At 42.2% G+C, this 25,513-nt stretch overlaps 1 protein-coding gene across 1 annotated transcript; it reads left to right on the top strand.

The window, feature by feature from the left end:
- The first annotated feature begins 1,409 nt into the window (after positions 1-1,409).
- RMND5A (required for meiotic nuclear division 5 homolog A (S. cerevisiae)) lies at positions 1,410-23,600 on the top strand. Its single transcript, XM_008949436.1, has 8 exons — positions 1,410-1,554; positions 8,078-8,212; positions 8,363-8,463; positions 13,960-14,126; positions 14,928-15,093; positions 17,947-18,049; positions 20,366-20,520; positions 21,878-23,600. The coding sequence occupies exons 1-8, from the start codon at positions 1,450-1,452 to the stop codon at positions 21,939-21,941; spliced, it is 996 nt and encodes a 331-aa protein (XP_008947684.1). The 5' UTR covers positions 1,410-1,449; the 3' UTR covers positions 21,942-23,600.
- Positions 23,601-25,513: the final 1,913 nt, after the last annotated feature.

The raw sequence follows: 25,513 nt of genomic DNA, 5'->3' as shown, positions 1-25,513 counted from the left end.
CCTTGGGATGAGCAGGAGCCATTTACTTTTCTAGAAATGAGGGACTTTTAGTGTGTAACAACAGAAGGCTATTTCCATTCTTGATGTCAGCAGCAGGGTTGAGAGTTGGGATGCATAAAGGAAGGTATCTGGAATAAGTGGCTGCCAAACTATTACCTGCCCCTTATGATTACAGCTTTTTTTTCTGGTTTTCCTTTGTTTTCTCTCCTCGGAGGCATACTGCAAAGGGTGTGCTGTGGGAGGTGCAGTTTGCTTCTGTTGTTCTGGGGCTGTCAGTCCTGCAGCAGCAGTTCTGTGTGTCTGCCTTTTGCTTTCCACAAAGTACCAGAAGCTGGACTCTGGATGTGCTGCTGGAAACAAAGGCATGTTAAAATACTAAATGAGAAAGGAACAGACTTTATGGGAAATGTGGTTGCTTTTAAAATCTTTTTTGCCTAAAGAGACATTTTGGGGATTTTTTTCTTCACATGAAGAGTCTGGATCTGGAATTCTAGGGAAGCATTTCTGGGCTGCTCTCCCACTTAAATTAGCCTGTCTGTGTCCCTAAAGGGAAGGTCCTCCATGTAGATGAACTTTGAGGGAGGAGGGGACCTCAGGGCTAAGACTGGAAAAGAGATTCTCCTTGTATTTTGAAAGCAGCAGCTGAAATAAAGGGCTGGAGTAAAGCACACCAGGATGTAGGGTGTTCTCTGACTAAAGCTACTGAGTTGTGTTTGAGTGGAAGCACGAAGAGTGTGAACTGTTCAGTGTGGTGCTGTCGTCAGGGGCTTGTAAACCTTTTGTGTTTGTGATTTTGGCCATGGAATGGGTCATGCAGCACTACACCTCTTGGCTGGACATCAGTTTAAAACCTGGCTGGTTCTCATCCGTTGAGGAGAATTTGAGTCTGGTTGACTCTGTTTAGAGCTATTTCCACCAGTCAGGAAGCAAGTTTCATACAGCTCAAATGCAGGCAGAGTCTGATATAATTGGGCCCTCATTAATCCAAATTTTGCTTGCACCTTGGTGGAGTTGAAGGTATGATGTATGAGGAAACTGACTAAAAGGAAAGTGATCATGGAGGAGGTTCAGGAGCTTCCTGTTGTGTCCTGCAAGAGTGGTGGATTGGGGTGTTTCTTTGAGGTGTGTTTATTACTCTGTGGTGACTGGGACACATAAGATCTTTACATGATTTTTTTAAACTGTTGGACTTGATTGGTGTTACTGTGTGCCCAACTGGATTCCTAATGCCATGGGTGAGATGTGTCCTGTACATCTTCCTTTATTTAAAACTCATCTTGCTTTGCAAATACTTTCTAGGTGGCACTTCTTTTAATACCACTTCTTGCCTTTATATGTTGTCACATATTGAGAGATGTAATGTTATCATTTGCTTGTAACAAAGTTAGTAATTTTCCTCTCTCTCCTCTAGATCAAGATGGAGACCTGTCAGGGACGATTTCACTTGTTATGACACAGTGTTGTAAAAGAATAAAAGACACAGTTCAAAAACTGGCCTCTGATCATAAAGACATTCACAGCAGCGTATCCCGAGTTGGAAAAGCCATTGATAAGGTATTTGTGTTGTGGTATGTTGTATTTGTGTTATCATGGCATATATTCTGTGGTGCATACTCCTTTGGATTTATGCTACAATGAGTTTTAAATAAATCCTGTCAACCACAGGCCTGGGACAGAGGCAAGACAGTGGGGGGTGTACAGTACTTGCTTTCAAAACTCATTTTATCTGGAGTATTTCTTCTGGGGCAGCTGAAACCTCATGATTTCCAGGAGAACGTGCCCTGTAGAGATCACTAGATTTAGTAATAGTGTGTGTTATATCAGCTTAGCAAAAGGTTTGCATCAATATCTGTCTCAATAAGAAATACTGTGGTTTTATTACATACATATATATGGCCTTTCTAGTTAATTGTCAGTAGCAAAGAACTGAAAAGTGGCCTATCTGTGTCCATGCCATAACAGATAATAAGGTGGGGCAGCTTAGCCTTGAAGCTTTGCATGTGAAGCATTCTTCTGTGAATGACACGTTGAAGAGTGACAAGGGTCTGAGTATATTTTTGTAGGTAGACATTAACAATTGTTTGAAATAATGCTTTTTTGGTGTAAGTGTTGCTATATGTATGCTTTCAGGCCATGCTTTTTTCCACCTGTGTGTCCTTCCTTCTGTAGTTCTGCAGGCAAGGAGTCTTGTACTTGCTTTTTTTGGATGTTTTTACAGCGATAATTCCATATCAGAATGTGCTTGTGTTGATTAGGGTTAAACATTGGGTTTGAGGTGCACCTTTATAATCTTACTAAGGAGGACACTAGTATATGAGTCTTCATCTGGACAAAGACATCTGCAGCATTACAGAATACTCATTCATCCCTTGGGAATCTCATTTAAACTTTGTTCCTGAGGATAATCTGTTAAAGCATAATTTAACAGTGCCAGGAAGAAGCAAAGCACGTAGTACTGTGTTATTGGGCAGAACATCTGTGCAGCTGTTATGTTTATTTTTGCTTATATCTATGACTGACCATCACCAAGAGCTCAAACTTTGTACTAATGGCTTTAATCCAAGCGTCACTGTTACCCAAAGCTTAAGGATGCATCTGTCTCTAATCCTTGCTGCTATATCTAAACCAATTAACTGGAGTAAATTCCATCCTTATTACTGGCTTGAAGCCTGAAATAAATCTTTGTAATCTCGTCCTAAGTTTGAAACTTTCCTATTCTGCTTTAGCAGGAGGACTTTGTACAAATAAGCTTTCAGCTTTGGCTGTACCTCCTTCATTTAAGTGCCCTGAGCAGCCCTAGGCTGTGTATGGAGAGTGGGAATCTTCGATAGAAATCAGGGGTAGTATTTCTTAGTAGCCAAAGAAAACAACACTTGCAAGCTTAATAAAGTTTAGAGGTGAGTCTGATCTCAAAAAAGCTGTTGCAGTTGTCACATGCATAGTTTTTCCAGTGCTGTTTCTGTCCTGCTGTTCTAAGTTTATGTACTATTTTTATTTGAAGAAGGATAGCTGTAAGTAAAAGCATTTTTTTACATTTCAAGTGTGTGGTTTTGTAAAATAGTAGAGAGGATCCCAATAATCTGCCTTGTGCCTGTTGAGTGTCAAGAGTGTTTCAGTGAGGTATTCAAAAATGAACTCAACTTGCTGTGCTTGGCATGCTCCTTACTCTGGATTTTCAGTTTTATTTTAGTGTCTGTGGTGTTCACATGAGAAGAGTAGAAGCAGTGGGAACTGCAGGAGTTGCCAGTTTTGCTCATAATGGAGGATGTATTTTTGTGAAGTTCAGAGCATCAGTTAGGATTGTTTCCTTGAATAGGAAATTTTTTTGACTTTTTTTTTTAAATGTGAGTAGTTAGAATCTTGTTAGTTTTCTCTGACTATAGTATCTTAAGGAAATTACTTTAAAATGTACCCTGAAGTCTCAGCCTGTTTGTTAGAGGAGCACGTGTAATGTTTATACCCAGGCAGAATTTAATCATAGAATCAATAAGTTTGGAAAAGTCTAAGATCATCAAGTCCAAGCATCAACCCAACACTATTGTGACCACTAAACCATGTGCTGAAGTATCATGTCCACATGTTTTTTGAATCCCTCCAAGGATGGTGACTCCACCACCTCCCTGGGCAGCCTGCTCCAGTGCCTCACCACTCTGTCAGGAAAGAAATTCTTGTTAATATCCCGTCGAAACCTCCCCTAGTGTAGTTTAACCCATTTCCTCTCATCCTATAGCTAGTTACCTGGGAGAGGAGACCAACCCCCACCTCACTCCATCCTGTCAGGGTGCTGTAGAGAGCAGTAAGGTCTCCCCTCAGCCTCCTCTTCTCCAGGCTGAACACCCCCAGGTCCCTCAGCTGCTCCTCACAAGCCATGTTCCCAGACCCCTCCCCAGATTCACTGCCCTTCTCTGGACCCACTCCAGCCCCTCAAGGTCTTTCTTACCCTGTGGAGACCAAAACTGAGCCCATACTCAAGCTGTGGCCTCCTCAGGGCTGAGCTCAGGGGCACGATCACTTCCCTACTCTTGCTGGACACCCTGTTTCTGATGCAGGCCAGGATGCCATTGGCCTTCTTGGCCACCTGGGCACACACTGGCTCATGTTCAGCCAGCTGCCCACCAGCACCCCCAGGTCCTTTTCTGCCTGGCAGCTTTCCAGCCACTCCTCCCCAAGCCTGTAGCTTTCCCTGGGGTTGTTGTAACCAAAGGGCAGGCCCTTGTTAAACCTCATACAACTGACCTCAGCCCATTGCTCCAGATCTCTGTGCAGAGCCTCCTGACCCTCGAGCAGATCAACACTCCTCAGTTTGGTGTTGTCTGTGAACTTGCTGGGGGTGCCCTTGATCCCCTCATCCATGTAATGCTTCCCTGGTCAGTGACATTTGAAGGAAATCTTCCATGTGTATTTATTTCCCTGTGCTGCTGGAAAATATGTTTGTAACCTGCCAGCAAAGTCTTTGTTGGCATCTGAGCCCCATAACCTATTGAAATTGCCCTCCCCCCATTCCTTCACCATAATATGGTTAAGCTTAAACCAATAGAAATAATTAAGTGTAATGGATGTAGTGAATTGATTCTCAGCACATTCTGGGCAAAATACTACTGCTTCCTAAATACTGCTTGTGAGAATTTAAAGCAGTGGAGCCCTTGCCTTGATGCATGAGTTTGGAGTTTTGTTTCTGTCACATGCAAATCCTCATTTATTTCATAGACTGATGGAGAGCTCTAGAACATTGCTTACAGTCTTCAGGCCCAGATAAATGTAACTCATTATTTTATTGCCTGATTGGAGCTAGGGAATCATGCTAACACTGGTACCAGTTTTGTGTAACACATCCAAATGGAGCTGTTACATGTAAAATCAACAAGCTTCCTACTTAACAGGCTTGGATTTGTAAAGGACTTGCTGAATTATCTGCTCATGGCAAATTTCTTTTTTTTTTTTTCTTTTTTTCCCAGTGTTGAGCCAGGTTTATGCCTGTATGTAAAGTTTAGTCTGGTTGGTTTTTAAGTTGTTGTAGTTGTTGGTCAGGAACTTGGACAGGACCTAGATTTGTCTGCCTGCAGAGTTCCCTCTGTGAACAGAAGCTCCTAAGCGTTTGAAAAATGAAGTTCCAATTTGGCATCAAATGTGAACCATGTTAAATCCTGAAATGCCAAAACTTTGTGTGTTGCTTTTTTTAATCAGCAGTTCCTGGAAAGTTTACCTAATAACTGAGACCTTTTTTTCTGTAGTAGTAGTTCTGCATGGCTGACCTGCTTCTGATCCATGAAGAGTTGCCCTTTCTTCCAAAGAGCATTTTTAACTTTGAAAGGAAATGTTTACATCCAGTTTTTCCTTTCTTGTACTGGCATTGGCTTTGCTTCCAGAACTCATCATGTCACTGTTCAGCAAGTTGTGACCAGGTAGCTCACTCATCAGTCTCTCTGTAAATCAGTCACTCTTCTGGAACAATTTGAATTCATCTCAGAGCATGTTTGGTGAGGCTGCTGATGTTTTCCCCTCTAGCAGCAATCTGTCTGAGCAGTGGTTAAATGCCTTCATTCAGGAAAGTAAGTGGAGTAAATGGTAGATCCTTCCATTTTTTCCCTGATTTTTAAGCCTTTTTTTAAAGGGTCACCATTTTAATCCAATCTTTGTTTTGGGAAAGGAAACTTTTACTGAACTTGGTATTTGTTTCATGTAAAAACTTGTATACAAACAATCTAAAATCCTTTACTGAACATCATTTAATTATGTTGCTGTGAAGAATATGGGTAGATAAATACAGAGTCTTTGCAAGGCCAGCTTTGTCTTGGGAACCAACTTGGAGACTGTAGTCACCAGCCTGTCACACATGCATGACAATTATGAAATATGTAAGCCAGAGGTAAGCAGTAATTTGTTCTGACATGTGACAGTCACTCACTGTAATATGTGCAGTCAGTTCTTGAAGCTTCTCAGGACCCAGAGGAGGCAGAGGAGTAGAATCCCCCAGATAATAAAGATCTCAGAAATATAAAAAAAGAAAAAGAAAAAAAAAAACCATTGAAATGAGAACCTGATCAAGACTGGGTTGATGGGAGAATGGGTGAGGGGGAGAAAAAAAGTTGGTCCTCAGTTTGTGTGACATGACTTGAATCTACAGCACATCTAGTTTCATGTGACTTATTGTTACCATCTCTTATGGGATTTTAAAAAATCTAATTTATGGTGGGGTTTTGAAAAGATTCTCAAGGCTCATAGGTGTGTTCTTTCAGACAAAATGTGGATTTTGTGAAAGAGCAGAGGCAAGGGCTCTAGCACCCCTGACCCCAAGCAATGAGAAGGATGTGGTTATGTTTAAGATCTAGGTTCAGCTCTAGTGGTTGCTAACTGCCCAGAAGGATACAGTTTATGATGATATTATACATTCAGTAGGACTTGAAAGTGCATGAAAAAGAACTTAGTTGAATATTTTTAGATTACTGATGATGCCCCCCACCCCCAAAACCTACGTGACAAAACCAGGCTTGTGTGTTCCTGCTGCTGCTTCTGGTTTGTCTGTAATTCATTGCTGGTGGTGTTTGGACAGTGAGACCAGAACTGGCAATGGTGGTGAACCTTAAAGGCTTCAAAGGGTTGGCACAAATCAGAACAGTATTATTTAGTCTTCCAGAACTGTAAGTTTTTCCAAGGTACAGCTTAAAGATGAGCAGCATGACAAGGAGCTTACAGGCTGAAAAGACCCAAGTGCAAATGTTGTTAAATGAGAGACTTGAATCAGTGGCAGTAACTTCAGTGCTCAACTTGCTCCAGGATCTCTGAAGGACAGCAGAGGTGATTTACTAGCAGAAAGGGAATGTTCTACTGCAAGTTTCCCAAGAGACCTGAAGGGAGTGGTGGCTTTGAGGACATGCGTGCAGGGATGAGATGGCTGCTCCTTTGTCCTGGTGACAGAGCAGCATCAAAGGAGGTGTGGAGGTGGCTGATGAAGGAATTAATCAGTAGCAGGCAGAAGGAAGATGCAGTGTGAAGCTGAGCTGTGCAGGGCACTGGAGGGCTGCTCATACCAACATTCTCCTTTGGCAAGCACACGTTTGTGCTGGGTTGGGGTTCCCAGGTGGGGCAGGACTGACATGGGTCACAGAGCTGCTGCAGCTGCAGTGCTGCTCTTTGCACTCAACTTCTGATTTCTGAAGTTCCTTCCTGAAAAGAGCTGTAGTCATCAGGTCAGGCAGGAGGCAATGCACTGACTTCTAGACTCTTTGTAAGAGGTTTGTTTTAGGCAATGGGTGAGGATTTTTATTCAAATAAACCGGCCTGCCCTGATCTAAAGCATGTTAGCAGCTGAAATCCTGGTTTGTGTCTTGGCTCAGAGCAAGTGTTGCTCTCCTGCTGCCAAGAGGCACAGTGCCAAGTGGTACTGAAGAGTCACCGTGACAGTATTTTTATTTATTCCTGGAATATGTCCGTAGGCCACTGGCCTAAAAATACATGGCAGTAGGATCAGCAGGGTTAGATCTGTAAAAGATCTCCCAGATCTTCAAAGCTCATCCTGTTGCTGGAATGTTGAGGTCTTCAGAGAATTGAATTTCATTGTTGTTGGGGGTGGAGAGAAGTGACATCTTCCTTTTTCAGCATTGTCTACCCTCCAGCTATGTAAAAAATTCTTGACTTAAAGTTTTTACTTCTAATTTGGTGTGCTGTAGTGACAGTGATGCACTGATAATGCTATTTTGATTCTAGTGTAGGCAATTTTTTTTCTCTCCTGTATGGATTTTCAGTTTTCACATACGGAAAAAGACTTTTCTGCAGATACTTCCTTCAAAAACACATCATCATCTGCAAATCTCTTCAGTAGTTAACTAGACTTCTTATTTGGTAGCTAGACTTAAAATTTATCAGTGTAATTTTTTTTATGGTGAATAATATCCAGACTTGAAACAAGCAAGCCAAAGGAGATAATCAAGCAGCTGGCAGGAACATTTTGCTTTGAACAGGAGGCAATCTAGGGCCAGCTGAAAGCATCAGGGTGGAGACGTAGGTGTCCTGCCTGATTAAAGAAAAATTACGTGAGGCTTTTTTTCCAGCCTGTTAACTCCTGGTGTGCACGTTTCAGAACTTTGACTCCGACATCAGCAGCGTGGGGATAGATGGGTGCTGGCAGGCTGACAGCCAGAGGATCCTCAACGAGGTGATGGTGGAGCACTTCTTCCGGCAGGGCATGCTGGATGTAGCTGAGGAACTCTGTCAGGTAATGACCAGTGTGGGTGTTGGGTGTTACCAACTGTGGTGGTGTCCTGATTTGAATGTTCCAGGTGAATGTTTAAACTGTCAGAAAACCAGCAGCTTAATCCCATTGGTTTTTATGCCTTAACTAACAACTGCCTTCTTTTTCCCCCAGGAATCTGGCCTATCAATAGATCAAAGTCAAAAAGAGCCATTTGTGGAGTTAAATCGAATATTGGAAGCATTAAAAGTTAGAGTTTTGAGACCTGCACTAGAGTGAGTCTACTCAGGTTTTGTTTCTCCTTTTTTTTTGAATGCTTTAAACAAACCCATAGTTTTTCACTTTAAATGTTGTCTTTGGTAAAATTTGATATGTCCCTGTTTGCCCCTTGATACGTCTATTACTGAATGAACCCCTCATCCCCTCTGTGTCCCTCCCCATGAGCAGTGCTAACCAAGGGTCTCTTTCTTAGACTAGGGATTAACTTGAATCATTTGTGGTGCTGATCTAAGGTTTCAGGAAGAAACATCACTTGGAGAAACAATTTTTTGCCATGAGAGTACTTGGCCTTTTAGTGCATCTCTGCCCTGGTGAGGCCTCATTTGGAGTATTGTGTCTAGTTTTGGGATCCCCAGTTCAAAAGGGGCAGGGAACTACTGGAGAGGAGATGGGGCCAGTCTCTTTTCAGTGGTGCCCAGTGATAGGGCAGGGGGCAACCCAGTGATAGGACAAGGGGCAACATGCACAAACTGGAACCCAGGAAGTTCCATCTGAACATGAGGAAGAACTTTCCTGTGAGGGTGCCAGAGCCCTGGACCAGGCTGCCCAGAGTGGTTGTGGGGTCTTCTCTGGAGACTTTCAAAACCTACCTGGACACGTTCCTGTGCAGCCTGCTCTGGGTGACCCTGCTTTAGCAGAAGGGTTGGACTAGATGATCTCCAGAGGTCCCTTCCATCCTCTACCACTCTGTGATGAGTGAACCTTCTTTTAAAAGGTCCAATTATGAAGGCTACCAGGATTTATTAAAAGTGTTGAGTACCACCAAGTCTTCTTGGCTTCACCAAGACTTTGGGGTGAGCAGAACTTGCCTCGGGATCAAAGTTCTCACTTTTCTTTGAGTTGCTCTCCCTTTCCAGATGAGGGGCTGCAGGGTGGGAAGAGGAGTGAAAGGACAGAGTGTACTTTGGAGGCTGCTGCTGGCAGCCTGGGTGGACAGTCAGATCTGTCAGATTTCTTCTGACTCAGTTCATGCAAGACAGTGGGTAACACTGAATGTTCCTGGGAGTATCCGAGTTCTGTCAGTCAGCCTTAGACCAGGATATTTTTTTGACCTTAGCAGACTTCACAACCATTAGATATGTAAGCTGGTGCTAGAAGTGACAGTGAGGAGAGGAAGGTGATGAAAAGTCTCATGGGCTACTGTTTTATGATTTAGTGGTGTGCACATGACTGCTCAGTCCCATTTTAGAATAGCTTTTATTTTAAAATAAGTAAGAAAACCCCAAACAAATCCTTAGCCTATATATATGTATGTATTAAAATGTATATATTGAAATATATATATTATTTTGAAGTTGTGAGAGCTTTGGTAAGCTTAGGTTGGTCTCAGAAGTAAGAAAAAAAACCCAAACCCACAACAGAGAACTGAAAACCAGACAAAAAAACTCCAAAGCCATTTTGAAGTCACCTTTTAAAACCAGAAACCATGAAACCAAAACAAATTCAAAATCTGTTTCATTCCAAAGCATAAGTCATATACTTTAAGACACCTTCTTTGCATTATCGTTAAGTACATCTTCATATTAACAAACATTTTCTTTTCCCTTTAATGTGAACCCCCATGGGTATGTCAGTTCAGAGTTTATTGGCATCTAAACTTCTCACAGAGATGCTCTGATATTCAGATCATGCTGTTCATAAACTAAATCCTGGATTATGCCTCTGGGTCATGCAAAGTTTGACCTAAGTAGTTGGTCCTGGAGTATAGTTGCCCAGATGGAAAGCTCAGGTGGTTTATTGCTGTTGAATTGGGTAACTGAAGGGGAGCAACGCTGAGATGCCGGGTGTGACAGCTGGAGCAGGATTCACTGTTGGCTACACTGGGTGTTCTTGTAGTTCAAGGGGTAGTGCAGCTGTTGTGGAGATGCTGTCCGAGGAACTGTAACTTCCTGTGGCGTCCATCCACTTCAGGTCACTAAACTCCTTTTAGCTCCAGTTTGCTGGGCCCTAAGCCTTACTCACTGCTGCTCAGTCATATCTTGTAGTTCCTGCAGGGTGTTAAATGTTTCTCAAACAAAGCAGGAGGCACAGTCCTTCAAAGGAGCTCTTATTCCAAAGACAGCTGAATGGACAGAGAATGGGATGTATTGTCAGCCCAGTTTGTGTGCTGGTCTCCCTCCCCCACCCTCTCTCATTTCTGTTTATAATGTTTATTCTGTTTAAACTTCTGTGCAAAGCTCTCTGCTGCTCTTCACCCACTGCTGTGCACAGAGGGTCCTTATTTGTAGTGAGGCTCATGGAAAAACATGGTTGTTAGTGAGGCTGATTAATATGTGACAAAACTATACGGTTTAGGAGGTAACAGATGTCTTAAATAGCCAGTTATCTGACAGCTGCTGATGCTAGTGGAGGTATTTCCCATGTTACTTCCCGGCAGATGTGGGTGTTGAGGAGGGACAGAAATGGCTCCTGGAGGGATGGACTCGATGAGTGAGGAGCTCAGAGAGGTGACGTGTTCTTTGGGCAAAAAGCTGACAAATGGCTAAAGCTGGTATCAGTCAGTACAGCTTCAGGGGTGCATAAAAGCAGTCTGGCCCATTCTGGGGTTAGGCTGTTGGCAGGGGTGTTGAAGCAGAGAGCAAGTGTTACCCAAGGGTAATTAATTACAGCTTCATGAGCCAGGACAGGGAGCGTCACAGGGGTTCTGTGTGAGATTCTGTCGGGATGGGAGCAGCAGCCAGTCTGGCTCTGCCAGCTCCCAGCTCCTCCTGCTCAGCTGCACTCACTGCTGGGAGCAAAGCAAACACCAGGGGCTCCTGGGCACTGCCAGTGAAAGGGAGCTGTCAGATTAATGACTTCTTGAAAAGATTTTCAAAGCTCTGTTGTGGTGGTAGAGAGAAGTTACTGTTCAGATCTGTTGTGTTTGTTTTTTTTTTTTTAAAAGAATCTAACTGCAGTGTTCTCAGATTTTCTTACTCATACAATTCCACCACTTAAAAATACTACACTTCAGAATTAAGTATGGAATGCTTGCCAATAACATTTTTCTTTTATTTTTGTGGGGTGTGCAACTTGGCTTTGTAGATGCCCAGTCTTGCCCTGCACCCTAAGCTGTGTAATCTGTGTACCTCCCCAGGATCCCATTAATTTCCAGTGACTTTTCTCATTGTAGTTTGATGGCCAGGGGGGACAAATCCATAGGTTCTTTCTGGGTGGATTCTGGCCCTTTGGAGCCCAGGTGGGTCGCCATGTGAAGCTCTGGTGGGAGTGACTTGCAGGTTCAGAGCTCTTGACTGTCATGTCCTGGGGAAGAGATACTTTCTCTCTGTAAAGCAGCAAGGTGCACAGGTCCTTGTATTTGCTGGGACCTGTGGGGTGTGGTTTAAATTTAATCTTTGCTAGGCTTTATGAGATTCACCTTTCAACTAAATCCCTTTTGGGAGCTAGAAGAGAGATCCAAGTACCTGTGGTTGGAGTATTATCCTGTAAACTTGTAAAAATTCAGATAGATTTGAATCTCAGAAGTGAAAACACTCTGAATGTATCACTTTGAGAGGAGGTAGGAAGCCAGGTGTTGTGCTCCCTAATGATTTTGGACACTAGTAGAGAGTAAATGGGTTGAATGTTTTAAACCTCACTTGTTTTTTTCTTTTTATAAGAAATAGGAACAGCACGTCCTAGACCAAACACCTCAGGCCTTGCCTCTGTGGCTGCTTTCTTCTGATACAAATCTGTGCTGCCACTCAAAGAGCTAAAATTGGAAAGCCTGCCTAAAAGCTAATTTTGAAAAATAGGCTCGATCTCAGCAAGATGAAGTACTGTGTCATGTGGTTGAGGATATTGGCAGGGAGAGGATGGAGGCTCTTTTGATGCCATACAGATCAGTATCTCATTAATGGGACTGCACTGGTCGTACTGTTTATTGATAATAGCCTTTTATCTTTCAGCTTCTTATTGGTCTACTGTTGTTAACTTCAGGCTCTTGTTTTCTTAGCAGGGAGTGAGCTTTATTGCCACTATACCTGCTTTAAACTGTGGATGTGGATCATAAAAAACAAAACAAAACCCCAAACAAACAACAAAACACAAACATAACCAAGACCTTCATGGTTAGTGAGTGTCCCCTTCCCTCCTGGTGGGGATTTATACTGTCGACAGTCTTCTGAGGCTGCTCCTCTGAAACTGCTTGAAGTTAAGGACAGTAGTAGCTTTTTAACAAAGAGCAAGCCCATTTTTTCACCATTTCCTTTCAAAAGGTTACTGCTGTCATGACAAAGCCTTGCCAGTACAGTCAAACTCCTGACACTTCCACCACAACAAATTGAAAGTAGATACTTGCTCATTAATGCTGCGTTGTAATGCAGAGGGCTGACTTGCATTGAAAGCTTTACCACTGCTGTAAGAATGCTTCATTTTCTTACTTTAGTATTGGTTTAGTGGCCATGGAAGTGTTGGGTTGGCAGCTTGACTTGATGATCACAGAGGTCTTTTCCAGCCTTTGTGATCCTATGATTGAAAGAACAGAAGCCCCACATGCCCCTGCTTTTTAAGGAACAGAGACTACCTCACTTCCATGCTAAAAAGTGAAATGCTCCTTGCTTAATGGGGCCCCCACAGTGAAAATGGTGTAACTAATTAACACTAATGAGAAACAGATGTACTGAAGAACATGGAAACTTGAAGTTCTTAAGAGAGAGACTGGATTGATTTAGGCCTGCCTAAACTGAATTAAGGCAAAAACAAAAAACACAACAAAAAAAACCCACACTGACAACCAAGAAAGGGATGGATAAAATCCTAAATCACAAACCCAGCTTTTTGTGAACTGCTTTGAACATTCCAGTTCGTTTTACTTGGTGCATGTTTAAGAATTCTTCTGTGTTATTGGGACCGAAACAGTTGTGTTGCCATGGTGAACGAAACCCACAAAGTGAGAAATATTTTTATTGTCCAAGTAGAAAATAACACAGAAAGCAAAGTTTAAGCCTGATAAAGTATGGTATTTAAATTGTTTTCCCTTCACTCTACCCCCCATTGTGAGGTCTTCATGATGTCTGTCTTTGAGGTCCACATGGAGACTCTGCCCCTCTCCAGGACAACATGTGCACACCTATGACCACAGTGGCAGAGAGGAAATGTTTGGTGAACAGGGAAGTTGCAAAATAGGTTCTTGGTCAAACTTCTTCAACAAGTGTCTGCAGACTGTCTGGATTTGTTATGATTTGGAGTGCTATTAATGCAAATACAGTTAATTGCAGCTGTTTCTGCCTTATATTGTGCCTAATTCATCTTGTCTTCCAGCCGGTGAGTGCTGAATTTTCCAGAGGTTAATCTGTACAGCAGCACCAGAAGTTCCATTGCTCTCATGTTGTGCAACCTGTGTAGCTCAGTCACTTGTAAAGGGTCTTGCCTTTTTCTGTGCTCTCAGAACATCAGGAAACAGTCATACTCTCCTTGAAATAGGTGGTTGATAATTGTAATAATTTCACATGGTGTAGGCTGACACTTAAATTACTCTTGTGTCATGTCCCATTGTACCTCGTTTCTTCTAGGTGGGCGGTATCCAACAGAGAAATGCTCATGGCACAGAATAGTTCCTTGGAATTTAAACTACACAGATTATATTTCATTAGTTTATTGATGGGTGGAACAGCAAATCAAAGAGAAGCACTTCAGTATGCGAAAAACTTCCAGCCCTTTGCCCTAAATCATCAGAAAGGTAAGTTTTGGTCACACTGGGGGAATTTAAAGCACTTGGATGTGGCACCTTGTAGTAAAGTACAAATCATGTTCCAAATGTTTTACTTTATGTAATATGTAATTTTTTTAAACTTTATGTATTACATAAAGTAAAAAAAAAAAAAATTTAAAAAACTTCAATATATAATATGTATTGTTTTCATTTTATTAGAGGCTTCTTATTTTTATATTTAATGTGTAACTCAAGTTGTTACAAGTTGAATTAGCTCCTTTTTTTTTTTTTTTAAAGAGGGCACAAAATTACATTTTAATATGTTTGCACGTTTGTTTAATTTTAAGATTTTTGTCTCTTTATATAGCACATAGTTTGCATCTCAAATAGGCCTGCTGCCAGGGTGAGGTGTTAAAAATGCACAGAAATGTTCCTGGAACAGTCATCTGCTATTTTCTGCTGCATGGGGTAATACAAAGAGAAATGAAACTTGAAAGATGAGGAATATGTAAGTTAAGTGAAGCATCTCAAGCTGAACCCAGTACAGCCTAACTTTTAGAGTACTGGGTGTGTCAGAAAGCTTAGGAAAGAGTAAACCTCTTTGGAGGAATGAATGGGCAGCCTGCTGTGACCCCAGTCTATCCACAGTGGACAGGAGCTCTCCTAGCTGGAGGTGGCTGTTGTGTGGTGGCTGCAACTGTGCTCTCTAGAGAGGAGGATGTGCATTGCTGGTTTGGTGTACCTGCCTCTGTTCCACGTAGAAGCTAAAAGGAGATGCTGGCTTGTATCTGTAGCATGCAGTGACTGACTGTTGCTGGTCCCTGGCAGATATTCAGGTGCTGATGGGCAGCCTGGTGTACCTGCGGCAAGGCATCGAGAACTCCCCGTACGTCCATCTCCTGGATGCGAACCAGTGGGCAGACATCTGTGACATCTTCACCAGAGATGCTTGTGCTCTGCTGGGGCTCTCAGTGGAGTCACCTCTCAGTGTTAGGTATGCTCATTTTCACTTGCTTTTAAGACCAGGTATAGAGCGTTTTGGTTTCTGTTTCTTGTTGAGGACAACAGAAACTGCTTTTGAGAAGTAGTCTCACCTCGCTGGTGTTAGTTCAGAGTATAGTTTCAATTAGCTCTAACAAGATTTGCAAAGATTAGAAACCAGAGGTTCCTGCGTGCTGCGCTTTACCCTGCACCACTGCAGCTCAAGAGGAAGCACCCATGGACAGAATTTGGCTTCTGTAGTTCAGGCATCAGTGGGAAGGATGAGGATGGCAATGGGCCAGTGGTTCCCACAGCAAATGTGTGAAAACTGTCCCTGCTGTTTAACTGCAAAAAAACCCCAAACCGTGGTTGTGATTATGTCAGCATTTGATTATCTTGAGTTTTAATCCAGACATTACTTTACCTGTCTTCTTCTTTGAAGAATGCTTAAGAGTTATGTTGTGATTTCAGCTGCTAAAATTTCCCAGTTGTTCGCTGGACTTCAATTGCAAAGAAAAAAGAGGCAATTCCAAGTTCAGGAGCTAATCTGACAAAATGCAAATCTGTAGGTGGCTGCAGGAAATGTGAAGACAAACCAACCTAATCTCCTTCTAGCTTCTCTGAAGATAAAACAGATTAGCTGCTATTTAGCCTTTGGATGTCAGCTCCCCAGATGCACTTGCCTGATGTTCTCATTTTCATTGCAGACATTGAATAGAAAATAAGTTGTATGTACCTTTCTGGGCTAGATTTGGTGTTTAGCAGAAGCTTCATGACCTCTTCTTTTTCTGTGTGTTTTGGCTTTTTATGGTTTCCATGTAACTATTATTAGACTTCTCTAGTTAGAGCTCTAAAAATGGCCAAGCTTTCTGCTTCTGTTTGCACCAAGTACAACAGAAACCACAAAGGGAGCACCTTCAGATTAATTGTCTCTACAATAAACATTATGAGTTCCAGTTTGAGGGTTTTATAGATACCTAAAACTTCTATCACTGATTTTCATGGTTTTCCTGTTTCAGTCAAATTAACAGCAATCCTTTACATTTTAATTGCTCGTGCACTGATGCTGTAATGTGTTTTTCAGTGCAAATGGCCAAGAGGTTTTCAGTGAAGTGGAAAATCCCTGTTATTGATGTTTGGGTTGGTTGGACTTTTGCTTTGTGCCTGGTGTGAAATCAATTGCACTGAATTATATTTACTATATGGGTGGTGTCTTTTGTCATAAACAAGACTGTGTTTTAAACTGGTGTGACCTTTGAGTGCTAGAAATCCTTTACAAATTAAACCAGCTTGAAGTTAAATCCCTGCTGTAAAATACTTTACTTTCCAGAGCAGGAGTGGTGGTCACTAGTTTAAGGCTGATGGGTTTCTCCAATATTTATTTAATCCTACACAGGCCCCGTGGTGTCAGTGGGAAAACTCTTGTTGTGCTAAGGAGGTCATGGTTCAGTGTCCTGAAGGGCTCCAGGACACCACTTGAATTCAGTATTTACTTGAGTTTTTAGACTCTCAGAGGGCTCTTCCAGAGATTTTTTTTTTTTCACTAATGGTCTGCCCAGGGCAGTGGTGGAGTCCCCATCCCTGGAGGTGTTTAAAAGATGTGGTGCTGAGGGACATGGTTTAGTGGTGACCTGGTAGTGCTGGGTTAACAGTTGGATTTGGTGATCTTAAAGGTCTTTTCCAACCAAACCCATTCTCTGATTCACACAAAATCCTTAAAGCAGTAATACTTTTATTTCTGCAAATGCTCTTTATCTAAACTTGCCACATGTTAACACAAGTTACACTTAGGGCTGAAATAAACAAAAAGCAAAGTGTAAGGATTAAAATGGACAGTCAGAGGTGAGTGGTATGCTTTTTTGGTGTCTGTGGTTTGTTTGTGTGTGGTGATGTTTGGGTTTTTTTTTGCCCTCCTGTTTGTTTTGTTGTTTGTTTTTTTTTTTCCCTTCAATTTGGCATAGTCAAGAGATCCACAGGCTTCAGGCACATTCCTCCCAAGTAAACTAGCCAGAATGTTCCCGAAGAAACATAAACCTAAGTATCTGGAGTTAGAAAGAGAGGTCCTGACTTATGTAGACATTAAAACTTGCACAAGTTAGTAAAATTTGGCACAGAAACAAAGCAGCCTGATGCAAAGGTCAAATCCATTTTTTGTTGCTGCTGATTTCCGGGCTTATAGTACTGTTATCAGACTTTAATCCATCAAAATATTGGGTAATTTATGGAAACTTGGTGTCATACTTCATTTTGTAACATAGTGAAATATTTCAAAATACTGTGGTAAATTCTGGCCATGGGTAGCTCCTGGAGCTTCTGGGACTTTATTCAGTTATATGCTGCCATTCTTGTTACAGGCTGTGGTTTCCTTCCTTCCTTCAGTTGCCTTCCTGTGTTTTTTACAGCATTTCTTCTCTTTATTTAAGGTGAAGGTGGCATGTCATGCTCCTTTACATGATAATTACATATAGTTAAGGGGTTATGGGTTGTGTGTACATGTGGGTTATGTGGAAACTCTTAGGCTGCATGTAATCTTGAAAGCAACTACCTATATAAACTAAGCATGTCGTCTTCCTCCTCTACAGCTCAAAATCAAAGTGGGTGGTGTAGAAAATTGATTCATTGTCAGAGTCAGTGTGGGGATTAACTGGTGTTTCCAGCCTGGAATGTGGAACATGAGGGCCCCAGCCCAAGGTGCAGGGCTACTGATAAAGTGCCCCAAACATTTTGGTTTTTATACTTGAAAGGGAGCTTAGAAGTACAACTGAATGAAGTAGTACAACTCGTGTCCCATTTAACCTGTAAAGCAGGAGTGTGCAGAATGCTGGTTCCTGGCAAGCCCCTGTGCTGACGTCTCCTTTGTCTGCAGTTTCTCGGCAGGCTGCGTAGCGCTACCAGCTCTGATCAATATCAAGGCAGTGATTGAGCAGAGGCAGTGCACTGGTGTGTGGAACCAGAAGGATGAGCTACCGGTGAGTTGATGCTGAGCTGTCCCAGGGCACATTTCTAAGGGCAAATGCTCTTTGCAGGTCTCTTCTGTGGTGAAAGTTGGGGCATGTTCTACCTGGCAGCCACCTCCAGCAGCTCTGGGGCTTGGGGCCATCTACTGTACAGGGACCTGGGGGTCTCCATCCCAGGCCAGTGGAGGTACCTGCTGCTTTTCCGTCCAGACGTTCAACCAGTAGGGTTGAACAGGGAAAGGAGCAAGTTCCTCAGGGAAGCTGAGCCATGAATCTCAGACATCCCCCCCCCTCCACCCCCCCAAAGGACACTGATGAGACCGGCTCCGCAGGCTGCCTCAGACAAGGCTGTGCCTTCAGCAGCACCCACGTACAGCATTTGCATAAAACATAAGTCTAGCCAGCCAAGGTCCCTTCCTCCTCTCTGGCTGGTAGAGACTGAAGTTCACTGGTGAAAGCATAGACACAGCACTCTAGATTTCACAAGCAAATGCATGTTCAGGGACCCTCAAATACTGGCGTGGCCCTTCTGGCCCCTTTTATACCAGAATCTGGCCATTCCTACCCATTCCCCTTCTGCACGTCCCTCCTGCAGTTTGTGTGGTTCTGCTGAGCACCTCTCCTCTCCAAGTCCCTCAGGTTTCCCTTCTTGCCTGTTGCAAAGTCCAGGCTTGGTTACAGTTTCTTGATGAGCTATCAATTAGTGTGACTGACAAGGTTGTTTCTTGTTACTGTCTCTGTTACTTTTGTCTGTCAGGTTTTTTTACATCTTGATTATTTTTTTTGTTGTTCTCCTCTTCACTTGCTATCCCCTTTCTCATTGAAAAGATCTTTGATTAAATGACCTTAATAAAACAGATGCTCTCACCTCTCCCTTAGCCTTACACTGAACAGGTGGGATGTTTTATATAACAAAAGGAAACACATCCCACTGAGAAACATGAACTTCCTCTGGCTAGGCTCGAGCTCTGCCCGTGGGCTGCTTTGCACTGGCTCTTTATCAGGCCGATGGATCAAAGGATTAGGGCTTCATCAGGGGAGATGGGGACTGAGCTGGGATCTGAGGTGTTACACTTCCAGCACAGCTCATTTGTTTCAGCTGAAATGGAGTCAGTTGTTACGAAACCCCAGTTTCCCTTTATAGCTCTTGGCGGGTGTGTGCAGCTCTCCAGTGGCCTGCTCCTGATTTGGAAGGAAACCTATTTAGTGCACACTGGGCATGAACTGAGTTAGCCTCTTGGATTGTAGCGGGAAGAGATTGAGTTACAGTGTAAGTACCTGTGGTGAGTTTCTCCCAGCTGTGTTTTCTGTAACACTCAGAGTGTGACCTCCAAGCCTGACAGACTGGATTGATGCCCTGCCATCCAGGCAGGAGTGATTAGCGAGGGAGCACTGGGGACAAGATTGCTGTCAGATGCAGATCAGTTAATTATACATACGTGCCTCATTGCATTTTCTAAACTTAAGTGTCTATAGTGTGTACTGCTAAAGTAGTGTGGGGATGGGAAGCCTTATTTTCATCATGCAAAGACAGAGATAAGTAGTGTGAAGAGACTGTATTGTCAAATTCTGTAGAAGATTGTGTCAGAACAGAGGACTGGTCAGAGGCAGGAGCTTCAGGTACAGAAGCTGTGATTTTTGCAGTTCTCACTTGATTCCTGCAGTCACAGACATGTTCTCTGAGATGTCCATTCCTGAAATAATTTCATCCTGATGGCAAGAGTTGTGCTGTACCAGTGTCTTCTGTGTTGGTACTCAAATGATTCTGGTACACTTCATTATTGATGTGACATGTAGACATTGGGAGTATCTTTTCAGAAGCTGTAGAACATTGACATAATCCAAGGGTGTTCTGTGGTGGTGAGTGGGTGTTGGGGTGTTTTTTTTTGTTGTTGTTTTTTTTTTGGGGGAGGGTTGTTTTTGTTTGTTGTGTTTGCCATTGAGTTCATTGGTGTTTCTTTCCCCTCTCCCCCTTTAAATAAGATCTGTCATCTGAACCACTTTGGGAAAGACTGACTAGGAAACGCAGAAAGACTTGTGGGATCATCAGCCCAGTTTTCCTGCCATGGCATAGGTCTGCACTGAAGTATGCTCTTGTCCTTTGGCAGAATACTCTACTTTATTGGAGGTGGGGAGAAGCAGCATAGGTTACCACTTTAAGACCAAAATTAAGTATTTTTGTCTAGGAAATTGTCCAGCGTCCACATAACAGATTTTGCTGCCTTCACAGGTGACTTATGAAATCCATTAAGTAGGGGCGATGACCTGAAGCAATAATTGTCTGGAAATGTTGTTTCCCAAGATAAATGATGTTAATTGCTTTCACAGATTGAAGTGGACCTTGGTAAGAAGTGCTGGTATCATTCAATATTTGCCTGTCCCATTCTTCGTCAGCAAACAACAGATAATAATCCACCTATGAAATTAGTCTGTGGTCATATTATATCAAGAGATGCTTTGAATAAAATGTTTAATGGCAGCAAGTAAGTACCATTCTTTTACTTCAAACAACATACAGACAGGAATTAAACTTAAGACTGGAATACTGTGTTTTGGGAAAATTGAGTTCATAATTGCATAATGTGTGGAAACTTGTTAATATTAGGGGATGACTTAGGAGCCAGATAAGCCAGATTGATGCGCTGGAGAAAATTGTAATAAACCCTCTGATGCTGTGGAAAGTGAGATTATGTGAAGGAATGCAATGAGCAGAGTAATTTTTGAGTTTTAAGTACCCTTGTAGTGTCTTAAATTCAAAATGGAGACTTTCACAGACACAGTTTTTCATTGGGAGCAAGGTTAGTCATGCATGAAACATCCCTTAAAGAATAAAATAAGACCTCTGGGGAAACAGGACTTAGTAATGGAGCAGGTAGTTGAATTATCACTGGGGAAGTACTCCTTCTTAAATTCAGAGGGGTGCCTACAGACCTTTGTGAAGGAGAAAATGGGAGAGGTATACAGTTTTCCTTGAGGAAGAACCAGTGGTTAATTTGGATTGAATAATATATACAACTTCCTTGGAGGCTATCTGCTCAATTTAGAGCTGTATGTTGCTTTGCAAAATTCAGTGTGCAAATAAATAATGCTATGAATGAAAATCTAGAGTGATGTTTGCTTTCTAGAAAAGCCTAAAGGTATTTACTGCCTTTGTGGGTGACTTCAGCCATTTTAAGCCAGTAAACTTGCTGCTACATTACTCCTGTCCCTGATCACTCATTCTTGATGCTCTCATTGATCAGCTTTGGTGACAGCACAGCTCTGAGAGTATTAACTCGGGGTCAGGGAGGGAGGTGAAAGGCCCAGACTTAGACAGGGGAAAAAAAATGGATCAGTGCTAGAAGGAATATTGTAAGCTGGTGGAATTGTATCAGTGGAGACCTCGGTAGGGAGGCCAGGCTGACCTCTTTGGTCATAGCCTGCAGGAGCTGATCTAAGTGGGCTGAAAAATCACAGCATCTGGGGAGCCAGACAGCAAAATGCACAGAATGCTGAGGAGCTCCAGCTGAAAGCTACCAGCCTGTTTAAAATGACTGAAATGCAACAAACTAATCCAGAAGTAGAATAGGTGACTCATGAAGAGTAATTTCTTGGTATTTAATAATTCAGGGTTGTGTGGGTGAAAGGTGAGAAGGAATATAAGAAGAAAAAGCGTGGTGAGGTTTCTCTCAGCTAAAGGTGACTTTTAGTAAAGCCAGGTAACATGTCACAGCTCAAGAGTGTGTTTGCTTCATGCTACAGGGGGAAAAAAAGAGGAGGGACCATCACTGCAAGCTCAAAACCTTTAATGCTCAGTTGTTGCACGTTGCTTCAGTTCTAACGCGTTGTCTTTGTCCCCAGATTAAAATGCCCCTATTGTCCGATGGAACAGAGCCCTGGAGATGCCAAACAGATATTTTTCTGAAGAAAAGTTTCATTATGCAGTTTGTAAGTGACACTCTGGATTTCAGGTGCATTTCAGGAGAATTAAAACACACTTGTTCCATTTTATGCAGCTGACTGAGGACTCGTATGTTTGTATAAGCTAATGCTACAGAAACTTTGCCAACATTTAGAATATACACACCAAGTGGAAATGCTACAGAAATATTATTACCATAGGGCTTTACTCTACTCTTGGTCTCCATACCTGATCAAGTTACTACACCAGCAGTTGTCATTCGATGCAGGTTTTTGTACTTAATTATATGGTGACTTTTTACTTTTTAAAAGCAGAAATTGATCGCCCCCATTTGTTTAATATTCTTCCTGCTACTATTCTATCATTCTATTGATAACTGTCACCTTAGAGAATGTTTGTGGAAAAAGTTTTATTTCCTGTAATGTGTACATAATTAAAGGTAAATACGTCAAAAAAAAAATTTGATAAATTGAATAGTGGTTATAAAACTAATTTGTATTTTTTTTTTTTTCTGAAAAAGCTGGGATATATTCTGAGTTTTTCTTTCAAACATTTTTTCAACTTTTACATAGAATTCAAAGTAAATGTGCATATATATAAAGTATATAAACTATATAGCCCCAAGGGGATACCTGTTGAAATCCACCACTAATTTATAAGGGTGATGTGTGGTTAAATTACTACTGGAGCAGAGAGGGAATAGGAAATCCTGTTCCTTTGGTTTCATGATCAAGAAGTGTTTGTGTAAGAGAACATTCAATAAATACTGAAGTGGAAATGCTTTTAGTCAATGACATTTGCTCTCTGGCCTTTGTAGTCACGTTCTTTGAACTTTGTATTCAGGATTAGGCTATAAATGTCACGTTGCTGTATAGTTTAATAGTCATTATAGTGTGCTATTTATAAACAATTATCAAAACCAAATAAATTGTAGAAGTATTCATTGTTAAATGGGGGAAAAGCATGTTCTGGTGCAATCTGCTGATCATGACTCTGCACTTGGCAGAACTGGGCCCTACATCATATATTAGGAAGTAGCAAGTTTTCTGTAGCTTGAGGACACTTTGCTTCTAGCCTTGTTTTTGTAGTAGAATATTACTGCCATCGCCACTCTTTTCTGCTAAATTTGTCATATTGTTGACTAGGTAAATTTGTACTCATAAACAAGACGTAGATCATGGCAGTTAAATCTTTTCTAGTGTGCATATATTTGTATTTATTGCACTGTCCTATAGTAGGGCAAGCGGCCATAAGGCATGCAAAGCTACATGTAAAATTATATTTCTGTATTGTGTAGTTAAAGAAAACCCAACCCCAGGCTTACAAGGTTGAGTACTGGCACACTGGCTGAATGCACTGGCACAATGCACTACAGAGGAGACCATCTGAGAGATCTGCACCCTGTGAATCCCTTTGGCACCCGCCCGGAGAGACTGAGCTGCACTCGATCGGACCAGTGGCACTGGACACCCCTAAGGAGACGTTACGAGGAGCGAGTCAAGGCTCACAAATTTTAAACTTTAAATGTGTTTGATACATGTGAAAAATACAGGTGTGTGATTTTTCTGCAAAACTTCCAATTGTATCCACACGGAGTTCCAAACAACCGCGTGACCAAGTGGTAAATAACAATAAACGGGTGAGGATGTTATTTTCCATGTAGGCTTCCTAGTCTGGCTGAAATTGCTTTTAATCTCTTCTTCTGAGTGAAATTGCTTAATGCTTTGCATTTATATGAAACAGCACATGAAGTATTTAAAATAAAAACCAACCAAACAAAACACAGTAATAACAAAACCCCAGAAAACCACCCTGGAGTGGAGGTGGTGCATCCCTTTTCCCTGTTCTGCTGCTGGTATTTTGGCATTGGTGTGAAGACTGGTTTCTGCTGATAGTGCCACTAATGCAATTAGAGTACAGCAATGGCAGTGTCACTAAATGGCAGTCGGGCACCAATTCAGCTGAACGGATCAGCGTGGGTTTAATACAGAGTGATCTTGGTTTCTCTTTTAAATAGTGCACGTTGTAGATCCATAGCTCATTCAAAACTCGGCTGTTTCTGACAGAAAATTGCAGTTCTTTTCCCAGCTGCAATTAGGAATCGGCTGTAATTAAAAAATAATTGCTTGCAGTGTTGGAGCTCCACCAACAGATGACGCCAGGAGTTCAATGTAGAACCCTTCTCTGCTGCCAGAACAGGGGTGCTGCCCCCGGGTTTCTGCAGTTTGGTTGTTCCAGCCTTCCAGTTTACCTTTGAGGTGATGCAAGTTGTCTCCTACTACTCCTGGCAACTACAGAAAGTGCTTGATCAGGGAAAAATGAATAATAATCTGAGGTTTTCATACTTAAAAGCTAGTCAGCACCTGCTGCACACACTTTCTCTTACAGGGTTTGGGAATATCCACAGTTAAAAAAAAAAGGTATTAATTTTAAAGTTACAGTGGTATCTGAGGCCTGTCTCTATTGCACTTTTGGACGAGATGGTGAAGCCTCTAGCCAGTCCCTTTGTGCAGCAAGTGCCTTTTAGTGAGTGTGAAGAGACTCAGCACGTTGATAGCTGTGTGGAGACCACCATGTCACTTGTGCCTGCTGTGCTGGGCCTGCAGCTGGTGCTTCCCTCTCCTTGGCCTGCCGTGTCAGAGCAGCAGCTCTGGGGCACCAGCTAGCAGTGTAGATGGGCCTTAAGCCCAGAGTTTTTTAACCATGCTTATATAAAAGGTTTAGCTTACAGGTGCTCTGAAGGTAGTAGATGGTTATAAGTATCATTTCTGTAGCAGGGGCTTCTCAGTAGTGCTGTTTCTATGGCTTAATAGACAAATTTTAGTAAATGTCTTAAAAAGGAAACCTATTGTGATGTGTTCTTGTGGGGTTTCAAGTCTGACTTGTGGTATGAAACGTAATCAAACCTTAAAAACAGATAGTAGGAAGTCTAAATAGTACATGGAAGTCTAAATAGTACATGGCCTTTTGATCTCAGAAGCTACTGGTTGTCCTTGCAGTCCTGTGACTGTCATAAACACAAAGCTCATGCCCCCACCTCACGTTAGTGCTCTTGGTGAGCGGCTGCTCTGGAAATAAGGAAAGTCTTTTCCTGCAGTGGCTTCAGCACTACATGCTACAAGTAGACACGGCTGAACAACCAATCTTCCCTGCTGAAAATCTGTTTCTCTGCTGAAACCCTGTATTGATCTCAGTCTTCTGTCTGCAAGGTTAATTAACCTGTGTGAAGGCTGCGTGTTACTAGTAATAGGTCAGAGCTTCTGATCCCTGTTAACTTAAACCCATCCCCATCCTGTTGCTTTCATTCTTTCTTAACATTTTACAGGATGGCTGCTGCTAAAATGTAAGGCTGAAGTGATTTATGAGTATTCAGAGCCAATTCACCAGGTTTAACACAGTAAATTTGGGTTAGATTTTCCTTGCAAGGTTTGTTTGCCTACTGCAAAATACGGTTTTTCTTTCTGTGCTTATTGCTGCAGAGGTTAATTTGTCTCTAGGGAGAAAAAATTAATGATCCTTAATCCATCCTAACTCTTGCACTTTTCTCTTTGTGAGTAGGAGACTGCAGTGTAGGG

Source organism: Merops nubicus, unplaced genomic scaffold (genome assembly GCF_000691845.1).
Source record: "Merops nubicus isolate BGI_N331 unplaced genomic scaffold, ASM69184v1 scaffold10191, whole genome shotgun sequence".
Taxonomy (NCBI): Eukaryota; Metazoa; Chordata; class Aves; order Coraciiformes; family Meropidae; genus Merops; species Merops nubicus.
This window is presented reverse-complemented; position numbering and strand designations above follow the sequence as displayed.